Source organism: Chelmon rostratus, chromosome 1 (genome assembly GCF_017976325.1).
Source record: "Chelmon rostratus isolate fCheRos1 chromosome 1, fCheRos1.pri, whole genome shotgun sequence".
In the NCBI taxonomy this organism is placed as follows: Eukaryota; Metazoa; Chordata; class Actinopteri; order Chaetodontiformes; family Chaetodontidae; genus Chelmon; species Chelmon rostratus.
Genome location: NC_055658.1, coordinates 32,795,937 through 32,807,237, shown reverse-complemented (window position 1 = coordinate 32,807,237; position 11,301 = coordinate 32,795,937). Strand labels below are relative to the sequence as shown.

Here is an 11,301-nt window from a genome sequence, read left to right as displayed (position 1 = left end):
TACTAAAATGTGTGTGTGTGTGTGTGTCTGTGTCTGTGTCCTTCTGTCCTGTAGGGGGCAACAGACCTGGAGAAGCAGCTGGAGCTGCTGGTGGTGGAGAACCAGCGTCTGAAGCAGGAGCTGAAGTCATGCAGGAGCTCAGAGCTTCAGAGCCTCGACGCTGCTGCAGAGACCTGCAGCCACTGCCCTCACAGCCAGGTAGATATACAGCCAGGTATACACACACACAGCCAGGTAGATATACAGCCAGGTATACACACACACAGCCAGGTAGATATAAAGCCAGGTATACACACATACAGCCAGGTGGATATACAGCCAGGTATACACACACACAGCCAGGTGGATATACAGCCAGGTATACACACACACAGACAGGTATACACACACACACAGGTGAATATACAGCCAGGTATACACACATACAGCCAGGTATACACATACACAGCCAGGTGAATATACAGCCAGGTATACACACATACAGCCAGGTAGATATACAGCCAGGTATACACACACACACAGCCAGGTGGATATACAGCCAGGTATACACACACAGGTATGCACACAGGCAGCCAGGTATACTCAGGTGCACCACAAGATTAGAGCATGGAAGCTCATTCTTGACAAATAGCTGAAGCTAATCGATTTATTGGTTTATTGACAGAAAATTAGTCATCAGGTTAACTTTTCTGATTGATGTTTTGAGTCAGTTCCTCCAGTAAAACTATCAAACATCCATCAAATTAGCTTCTTCTTCTACATTTTATGACTAAACAATCAATCAGTGATTGACAGATTAATCGGTACGTGTGTAATGATGCGTTTCCTGTTTGGATCCATTCAGACTCAGTTCAGAGGTGATGTTTCATTCACACATTAGTCCTCTGTATCAGTGACTTCAGACTGTTTACAGGCTGAGATCCTTCAGAACAGCTGTTAGTCTTTGTTAGACCGGAACACTAGAAACACAGACATGAGCAGAGGGGGGGGTATGATGTCCTTGTTGTCTTCACAAGGGCTCACCTGGACGCCTCGGTACCTGCCTCAGGTAGAACATAAAGCCTGCATCCTTCATGTGTTCTGCAGGATGTGGAGTCCCTGCGGAGGGAGGTGTCTCGCTGGGAGAGCCAGGCCCGGCAGAGGGAGCGGCGGCTGGCTGAGCTGGAGCGAGAGCTGCTGGAGAAAACCTCCAGGGTGGAGAGTCTCCAGCGGCAACTGGACGAGTCGACCCGGCAGCTGGAGGAGTCGAGGCGGAGGCAGGGGGAGACCGAGCAGAAACTCGCCCGCCGACTCCAGGAGTGTGAAGAGGAGCTCGCCAGGCAGGCCGCAGCGCCCCCTAGAGTCAAGGTGAGTCAGCTGTTTGTGTATCTACAACACAGTGTGTGTGTGCAGAAATGTCTTCTCTAGTTTCAGTGAGAAGTTTCACAGTAACTCAGTAAATATATTTCTATCACAGCCCCGCAGCTCATTTAGTATTCTCCGTGGTTAATTCAGAGAAAAGAAAGGTGTGTCAGATGCATCGTGCTGACACAGGTGTGTTGTTCGTTCTTCAGTATGTGACTCACACGGTGGAGGTGGAGTCGGCCGACTCTCAGAAAGCTCTGGCTGAGCTGCAGACCAAGAACGCCGGCCTGCAGGAGCAGCTGTCTGTGCAGAGGCAGCTGCTGAGGGAGCTCGAGACGCAGCTGCACGAGTCCCAGAGGACCTGCGCTCAGCTCAGGACGCAGGTAACAAGACGGCAACGCTACACCTGTCTGCTGCCCAACATGTATGTTTGTCTGCTGCTCACCTGTATGTCTGTCTGCTGCTCACCTGTACGTCTGTCTGCTGCACACCTGTATGTCTGTCTGCTGCTCACCTGTATGTCTGTCTGCTGCTCACCTGTATGTCTGTCTGCTGCACACCTGTATGTCTGTCTGCTGCTCACCTGTACGACTGTCTGTTACACACAACTCAACAAGCTGCTTCATGGGACCAGTAACGGTTCTTTAGTCCCTCACGGCGGCCATGTTGATTTCCCATCATGCTCCATAAAACCATCATTTGATGACCCCGTCAGTGTTCATCCTGTTGGCAGGGTTTTAATTGACCCTCTGAAGTTTACCTGAACCAGAGCAGGTTAGCTGTGTGGCAAAGGTTACCATGGTGACCTACTCTGGTTGCCATGTGGGTCCCTCTGCAGTACTTCCTGTTTTTACTTTGGGTCGGACTCATGGTTGACGGTCCACGGTTAGCAGGAGCCACAGAATCCACTTTGATGGAAAAGGTTCAACATGCCAGAATCTTGCAGTGGCACACTCATCTGGCTTAGTGACGCAGAGCTCAGGTGGGCAGACACACCTGTGCAGTGATGCAGGGGATGAGATGAATATAATGATGTAGGATGGTGGCTCTTCGTCCGTCAGGTCAGTTTAAACCTCTCACCTGTACAGTTCTTCTTCTTCTCTCTGCATGCGTTCGGCCGCAGCTGCTCGCTGATCGAGGCCGTCTGTGCAGCTTCCTGTCCAAGGCCGTCGGCAGGGGCAACAACAGCGAGGTGGTTCGCAGGTTGTCTAAGGTCGGCCCCGCCCCCCTGCCCTTGTGACATCACTGAGATTGAGAGGTCTCAGTGAGTGACCTCTGTGCTGACTGAGGGTTCAGGCTCCAAAGCTGCCAAAGACACCACAAATACTCCTTCAGCTTATTCAGAACCAGTTTGATGCAGGAAAGGCCTTCACTGATTGGCTGCACGTTTGGTTTCAAAAGTGTGTGTGAGTATGTGATTGTGTGTGTTTTCAGTGTTGTGTTTTTCTGAAAGACAGTTGTTTATTTACATGTTTACTTCAGCGAGAACGGAAACTGATGTTTCAGTGTCTTTTTAGAGGAATATTAACTGTAAATTAAATTTAGATTCTCATGGTTTTCCATCCCTGGGTAGTGTCTGCAGGCACTCCTTTCAGGGGGCATAATGCCTTAGAAACCTCCTGTTTGTAGCCTGAGAGACAAGACCCAGGACAAAAAGGCTCTGACTGAAGGTGAAGGTGATGATGTGTTTGGATAGAAGAAACAATGTTCAGAGAGACTTTAGGAAGAAAATCAACCAAAAACAATAAAAGCGAGAAGAAGAAAAAAAGGCTAAAATAAAATGAATAATTACAAACAGAACACAGTGAATATACCAAATATACATACAGTTGCTTGTATATACATATAGTTAGAGTCAAAGTTAAAGTTAAAATCAAACTAATGATATAAAACAAGTGCTGTTATTAACAGATTTTTTTTTCACTTCAAGGAAAATGTATTTTAATCCAAATGAGACCAGTAGTTTTTAAACGGACCCACCAACTCCTGGTTATAATTAAGAAGAAGAGTGAATCAGTGAATCTGGAAGAGTTCGCTCTGAACTGTATCTTGTATAAAAATAAAATGAGTTTACTACTGAAATGGAGGAATGTGGTTTAAACTGGTTTTACTGGGAAGCTTTGGAGCCTGTCAGACCCTGTCAGATCCCCAGTCTGTTATATAAACCCAGCTAATCTCTCCCAGTGCTCCCTGTTGTATCCCTCGACACCATTAAGGCTGCGTTCACACTACAACATTTAAAGCAGATTTATTGACGAGATCTGATTTTATTTCATCATTTTGATCTGTTCACGTAGGCTCCTAGCCTAGCCTAGCTTAGCACAAAGACTGGCAAAAGGGGAACACTGTTAGCCTAGCCGCCAGTCAGTCTGATTTCCATGTTGTTAGCTAACCAGCTAGTCAGCCACCCATCCAGAGGAAAGCTAAATGCTAAATAGGCTAGTTTTTATTGTATTATTGTAGCTTTCACTGTATCTTGAGCTCTTCTTCTTGAATTACATCCACTCATCTCAACAAAATGACCTGAATGCAGCATGTAGCAAGCAGGCTAGCAAGTTAGCATGCTTGGCAGCTGTCCTGCTAATAAGCAAATTAACTAGTTAGTTAACGAGCTAGCTGCCTTGTTTCCCACAAACAAACAAGGAAAATCTTCCTTCATGAGCTTCCTGTCATTTAACTTATTTAGACGAAACTCATTAAAGAAACAAGAAAACAGAAAGATAGCTTTGAAGCTAAATGCTGCTAAATGTCTCTTTCTACACCTGTTCAATAAAAAACATGCGAATCCGACTTGAAGCTGTTAGAAGGTCCATTTTTCTCTCTTTTGATGGAGCTAAGCTACCAGTTTCCCCCTGCTTCCAGTCTTTATGCTAAGCTAGGCTAAACATGCCCTGGATCTGTCTCTACTGCACACTGAAACAAACAGCAGTGTGAGTGTAGCCTTCCTGTGTTTCAGGCTCCGCCTCCTGAACCTTGTACACCTGTGTGATCAGATTTACCTGTGTGATCAGATTTACCTGTGTGATCAGATTTACCTGTGTGTCCACCGATACCAGCTGGTTTATGGTAGAAGCTGTTTGTGTTGGTGTTTTGGTGTTTTAGTGTAGATTAGAGAACCTAATCTTCCTTAATGAAGACCTGAAGTTAAATTGTTTGTTTCGTCTGTTTCATTCTGTCTGAATCTGTAATTTTGTATCAGGAATAGAAATAATGAAAGAAAGTTTGTTTTTATGTCTTTGTGTATTAATCCACAGTCTGTTGATATTTATTTGATACAGAACAGCTTCAGATTGTATCACAGTGTGATTATGATCCGTCACCCGACAGCAGCACCAAACAACTGAACCGTCTAATTTCATGTTTAGAACGTGACCTGAAGCCTGGTGTCTGTTGTTGACAGCCGGTTCCTCTGGTCAGTCGGTCAGACCGTCATCAGTGTATCACTGTGAATGTCTACCAGTGCTCTGACCTGTGGAGGTCGATGCAGACAGCTGGTGTGGCATCAGGAGCCGATCTGGACTCCAGCAGTACTTAAAGTCCGTGGTTGTATGTAACATGGAATGATATAAAATGCAGTGATACTATATAAATAACTGTGAGCATGCAGCATGTCGTCCCCCGTCAACGTGTCCGTCCTCTATCGGCGTATCAGTCCTCTATGAGTGTGTCGGTCCTCTATCAATGTGTCCGTCCTCTATCGGCGTGTCAGTCCTCTATCAGGTGTCAGTCCTGTATCGGGTGTCGGTCCTGTATCGGCATATCGGCCCTCTATCAGCGAATCAGTTCTCTATCAGCTTTTCGGTCCTCTATCGGCATATCGGCCCTCTATCAATGTGACAGTCCTGTATCGGTATGTCAATCTTCTATCAGCGAGCCGGTCCTTTTTCTGCTTGTCAGTCCTGTTGTCTGTCCTGCCTTCTCCAGATCCTGGTCTATGAAGGAGAGATGGAGCGCGCTCAAGGTCAGCTGGAGGCGGAGATGCAGAACCTGGAGGAGGAGAAGAACCGTGTGATTGAGGAGGCGTTCATCAGAGCTGAGAGCGAGATGAAGGCCGTCCATGAGAACCTGGCGGGTCAGAGGCAGTTTCCTATTTGTCCTGTGTCGCGCTGTGTGTTTGAACTCAGCTGAGTCTTGTTCTGGTGTTTCAGGAGTCCGTATGAACCTGCTGAGCCTGCAGCCGGCGCTCAGGACTCTCACCTGTGACTACAACTGTCTGAAGAGGCAGGTGCAGGACTTCCCCTTCATGCTGGACAAAGCCATCACAGAGGCCAAACAGGAGGTGAGTGAGCACGCTCAGTTCAGGTCAAAGGTCACTCTGCCTCCTGCCCGTCTCAGCCGATCGCTGTCCACCATCATGAACGATGCTCAGATCTTCAAATGTCTCAGAGGAGACGAGGAGCTGTTATTTCCTGAGTGGACGGTTTTTATTGGACGGCCACGCCCCTTTCATCAGAATCTGTTTGATGATTGGTCGGCTGATCAGATGGAGAGTAAAAACTGTGGAAACTGTTTTATTGTGATATTACTAATATTACAGTTTACATTATTGTTCACTGTGTGTGTGTGTGTGTGTGTGCGTGCGTGCGTGCGTGCGTGCGTGCGTGCGTGCGTGTGTGCGTGTGTGTGTGTGTGTGTGCGTGCGTGTGTCAGATCTGTCAGGTGATCAGCGAGGTGAGCAGCACCAATCAGGAGCTGCTGCGTAAATACAAGCGAGAGATGAACCTGAGGAAGAAATGTCACAACGAGCTGGTTCGACTCAAAGGTCTGAAACCCAGAACGAGGTCTGACGTCTGGTTTTCTGTCTCATCCTGTTCCTTCGCTTCAGAGCTTTAGTGCAAAATATTCAGAACAGAAATCAGAAGAAAACCAGAAGCTTCTTGTTAAGAAAGTTAAGACGTCATGTTTTGGTCCTAAAGTACCGCCTCATGTCTCCGCTCTCTGTTTCCAAGGTAACATCCGTGTCTTCTGCCGCGTCCGGCCGGTCAGTCAGGAGGAGCAGGACTCCGCCGACGCCAAAACTATGCTGAGCTTCGACTCGGAAGACGACGCCGTCCTCTACCTCTCCAACAAGGGCAAAATCATGACGTTTGAACTGGACAAAGTCTTCCCTCCTCAGGCCACACAGGAAGAGGTGGGTGACTCAGCACGGCGGCACAGGAAGTGCTAACGTGACAAAAAGAGAAACACCTGAGATGTTAGCTTGGTGTGATGAGTATACGCAGGTATTTACTGTAGTTACAGGTAGTGCACAGCATCAGCCCATCCGTCTCGAGACTTTTCCTCCCTGACTGCAGTCTTTCAGGTAAAAGGATTAAGATTATTGATCCCCAGAGGACAAATTCAGATGTTTCAGCAGCACAAAGACAGAAACAGAAAAATGGAAACAAACAGTTTAGCTCTAAATGAAAAGGCCAAAGTCAGCAGGTCTAATATACGCAACCAACACAGGTGCTGTCACACCTGGATGAACAGACAGTCTCAAGCTTCTGCAGATGTTTAAGAGTCAGTCAGTCGTGTCTGAACACCGTCAGACCCGATGGACTGATCTCACTGCGTGTCCGACTGAGGAACATCGTCGGTGGTGAAGTCGAGTCAGAGCCGACAGAACGACAGCAGTCGTGGATGAATCAGATCGTTGGAAGCTGTTAGTCTGAGTTTAGGAAAGCAGAGCAGAGATGGAAGACATCATTGATCAACGCCTCTTTGTGGCACAGAGAGTCCGGTTGGTGTCACACATCTTTGAGTCTGTTGGGCTGCTGTCAGTGTTTAACAGCTCTTTATCTGAAGGTTCTGTCCTGGACTACTTCAGAACCACCTGTGTCCAACCTCAGATACAAACACCTGGACCTGGTCCTGCCCTCCCTGTGAATTACACACTGAAGCAGGAAGACTCAGAAGAATCGGTGCTGTGAGACTGAGCAGCTTCAGTCTCTCAGAAGGACTAACAAGCGCTTAAAGGCTGCTGATGACGGCGGTACTTTAGGATCTGCTCCGTCCTCCTTCTGCTGGATCTTTGACAGTCGATCACAGTGTTAGACAGCTGAGGATCTGAGCACAGCTCTACAGTGGTTCTCTTCACGCCTGTTTAACAGGAAGTTCCACATGTCAGGTACGGTGTCCCTCAGGGCTCTACGTTGGGACCAGTTTTATTTAGGCTGTTTCCTCAGAGACGCTTCATCATCCATAGACGTGGTGGCTCCATGTCGAGTCTCTGAAACAGCATCCAGCGAGGACGCAGGAAGAGACACAGGAAACCATGTGAGGAGAAGGAATGAGATCATTTCCTCACGTGAAGCGCCGTCCTTTGGGACGGCATGAGCTCATGGCATGACTTCCTGTATGATGTCATAAAATCTTGTGCTGATTAACCTCAGCAGAACAGCGATTGTGGTAACGCTCCCTCTTCCCTCTGATTGGTCCATCAGGTGTTTCAGGAGGTCCAGTCTCTGATCACTTCCTGCATCGACGGATTTAACGTCTGCATCTTCGCCTACGGACAGACCGGCTCCGGGAAAACTTACACCATGGAGGTAAGACGAGTGTTTCAAGACGTCTTCATGGTTTAAAGTTTTATTGTTCTCCCAAACAGTCATTTATGTCCAATAATTACACACCTGTCTGTCTGTCTGTCTGTCTGTCTGTCTCTTTGTGTGTGTGTGTGTGTGTGTGTGTGTGTGTGTGTGTGTGTGTGTGTGTGTGTGTGTGTGTGTGTGTGTGTGTGTGTGTGTGTGTTCAGGGCGTGGTGGACGACCCCGGCATTAACCAGCGAGCCCTCCGCCTGCTGTTCTCTGAGGTGATGGAGAAAGCTCCGGACTGGGACTATAAGATCACTGTCAGCATGGTGGAGATCTACAACGAGACGCTGCGGTGAGGAAACACGCTGAGCTGATGCTGTGTGTGTGTGTGTGTGTGTGTGTGTGTGTGTGTGTGTGTGTGTGTGTGTGTGGATGAAGGTGATCTGAATAACCTCACAGCTGTTTCATCAGGTAAAACTGGACGTTAACATGTTTCCACTGCTGCTAACGTGATGCTAACGTGATGCTAACATGATGAAGGTGTAGCGCGTCAGAGCGGCGAGTCTCCAGCAGATTTCTGCTGTTTGTGTCATTTAAAGTGTTCAGTTTGTGAGAAGCTGTGATAAAGCTGAGCCTGACAAATTCAGACAGAACTCAGGGCAGCAGAATCCCATCAGATGAGCCTGAATACTGTCAGATCTGTGTAACGGCGTCAGCTTCCCTCCGGCGCCCCCATCAGGACAAACTGCAGAAAACGTTGTGTTCTGTTTGTAGTGACGTCAGAGCCTGATGGCGCTCGCTCAGACTCTCAGATCTCTGAACCGGCCGCTGGCACAGCCCCTGCAGTTCAGAGCAGTTATGTAAAGGTGGATCATATTAAATGTCATCTGTCCAGATGTTGTGTAACAGAACATCTGTTTAAACCTCGGAGGGCTCAACATCTGGACGCCGGATGCTCAGTTTTTGGCAAAAAGGACCAGAACTCTGAGAAATCGAGTCGGATTAAACTGAGATGATCAGGCAGCGCAGGTTTGATGCAGCGTCATGTGTGTTGTGTGAGCCCTGAGTCCAGTCTGCAGGTTGTAAACGTCTCTGCAATGGTTCAGGAACCTGCTGGGGGAGAATCCCACCGACAAGCTGGACATTAAGATGAACCCTGACGGCAGCGGACAGCTCTACGTCCCCGGACTGACCGAGTTCATCGTCCAGAGCCCAGAGGACATCAACAGGGTGAGGACTTCCTGCTGCGCTCGTCCTTTCAGAGTAAAAGTCCTGCAGTCAGCTGCTGCTCTCTGGTCTTTGTAACTTTAACCTGTGAAGTTCAGTCTTAAAACAGTTTTTTTTTTTTTTTTTTTTACGCTTGTTTCCTTTTTTCATTCATTTTTTCAGAGGAAACAAAAACTTCATCGAAGCTGAAACAGTCAATTAATTGATTAGTTTAGTAACAGAAAATAAACCGACACCAATTTTTACAATCAATTTGTTTATTTTAGTTTTTCAATTAAAATTGGAAGAAAATCTCTTCTTAACATTGTTATTAGTATTGTATTATTCTTTTTTTAGATTGAATCTCTTTGGACATTTTTTAACATTTTCTGATATTTTATAGACAAAACAATTAGTTGATTAATTATTTAACTAATTAATTAACATAATATTTAGATTCAAACTGTGAGCTGCAGCCCTGCAGACAGAAAGAATGAACTGTGTGTGTGTGTGTGTGTGTGTGTGTGTGTGTGTGTGTGTGCGTGTGCGTGCGTGCGTGCGTGCGTGCGTGCGTGCGTGTATGTACCTGTCCGCAGGTGTTTGAGTTGGGTCACATGAACAGAGCGACGGCCTGCACCAACCTGAATGAGCACAGCTCTCGTTCACACGCTCTGCTCATCATCACTGTGTCCGGATTCAACTCGGCGACTGGAAACCGAACACAAGGTGCATGCACACGCACACACTCACACACACGTCCTAACATGCTAGCATGCTAATGTTAGCATTAAGGTCAAGGCGTCGCTGCGAGCTTTTAGCATGTCTTCATTATTTTGTCTGAGTCTGTGTTGAATGATAATAGAGTTCATGTAGAGAGTACAGGACCCAGCACAGACCCTCGTGGTCCCCCTGGTCTCAGGACCGCCTCCTTTTAATAACCAGTCAGACGTGTTCATCAGACTTGAAGCTCAGAGCCGCCGTCCTCAAACAGGTTGATGACCGGACCCTGTCTGAGTCTGACTGGTTTCTGGCGTGTTTGGCTGCAGGTAAGCTGAACCTGGTGGACCTGGCGGGCTCGGAGAGGATCGCAAAGTCGGGCGCGGAGGGCAGCCGCCTCCGAGAAGCTCAGTGCATCAACAAATCTCTGTCGGCGCTCGGCGATGTCATCAACGCGCTGCGGAGCAAACACTCGCACGTCCCGTTCAGAAACTCCCGCCTCACCTACCTGCTGCAGGACTCCCTGAGCGGGGACAGCAAGACGCTCATGATGGTGCAGGTGAGACCAGGAGCAGGTCTGAAGGAGCGGGCCGCTGCTCCTGCAGGGCTTCGACCTCCGCAGAGGGTTTTCATCATCGTTCCAGCTGGTCGCTTCTCGTTTCAGTTCAACTCGTCATTAACTGAAACACACAGGTGGACAGTCCGTCACAGCACAGGTAGTTTCAGGTGTCAGGTGATCGGGTCTTACCTGAAATCCAGGTGACGCAGAAGATGAAGAAACCAGCAAACAGTCACATTTAAGGAGCTGCAGCCAGAGAATTTTATTTTTATTTCTGTCCATCCAGTAATCGATTGATCAAGTCATCATTGCAGCACCATCTGACAGGCTCATGCTAGGAAAGACCCGCCCCCTTAAAGCTTGGGAACCAATCAGAAATGACCAGTAACAGCCTGTGGCAGTAAACTGCATTACACACTGTGACACACATCTGAGTTTATTTAACACGAGAGTGAGAACGACGTCAGTTTCAGTCAGTTTGAACGTTTTGTCCGACCAATCCCACAATGCAACACGAGCGTCTCTGCAGCTGAGTCACGAAATGATGATGATTAGTAAAGAGTCTCATTAACGAACCTGATGGATTATAAAAATAATTATCATTCTCACCTGTCTGCAGCGAGTCTCAGGTTGATGTTCAGCAGCTCACCTGAAGTCGATCTATGAACGGGTGTGTTTTCTTTCCCTCCGTCTTGTCTTCAGGTGTCTCCGCTGCCCACTAACATGAGCGAGTCGGTCTGCTCGCTGAAGTTTGCTCAGCGCGTTCGGAGCGTCGAGCTGAGCTCCTCGTCCTCCAGGAAACACGAGAACTCGTCCACCTCGTCCTCGCCGACCCACGACAGCGTCGAGGTAACTGACACAGACGGGACTGAAAAGTGTTGTCCTTTAGTTCCTCTAAACACCACAGGAGGGCGACTGTGACACACAGGCTGCAGGAAGTAGACTGCCCCGCTGAACTCC

General features: G+C 47.9%; 1 protein-coding gene across 10 annotated transcripts in view; it reads left to right on the top strand.

Moving 5' to 3' along the window:
* Positions 1-11,301, top strand: part of kifc3 (kinesin family member C3) — a 40,859-nt gene that overhangs the window by 25,654 nt on the left and 3,904 nt on the right. For all 10 annotated transcript variants that reach the window (XM_041949370.1, XM_041949222.1, XM_041948906.1 and 7 more), the window contains 13 exons: positions 55-198; positions 1,087-1,347; positions 1,554-1,727; positions 5,269-5,416; positions 5,493-5,623; positions 5,995-6,106; positions 6,294-6,475; positions 7,770-7,874; positions 8,081-8,211; positions 8,966-9,089; positions 9,662-9,791; positions 10,112-10,341; positions 11,044-11,190. In XM_041949370.1, the coding sequence (XP_041805304.1) occupies positions 55-198; positions 1,087-1,347; positions 1,554-1,727; positions 5,269-5,416; positions 5,493-5,623; positions 5,995-6,106; positions 6,294-6,475; positions 7,770-7,874; positions 8,081-8,211; positions 8,966-9,089; positions 9,662-9,791; positions 10,112-10,341; positions 11,044-11,190 (2,019 nt within the window). The remainder of the gene's footprint in view (positions 1-54; positions 199-1,086; positions 1,348-1,553; positions 1,728-5,268; positions 5,417-5,492; positions 5,624-5,994; positions 6,107-6,293; positions 6,476-7,769; positions 7,875-8,080; positions 8,212-8,965; positions 9,090-9,661; positions 9,792-10,111; positions 10,342-11,043; positions 11,191-11,301) is intronic.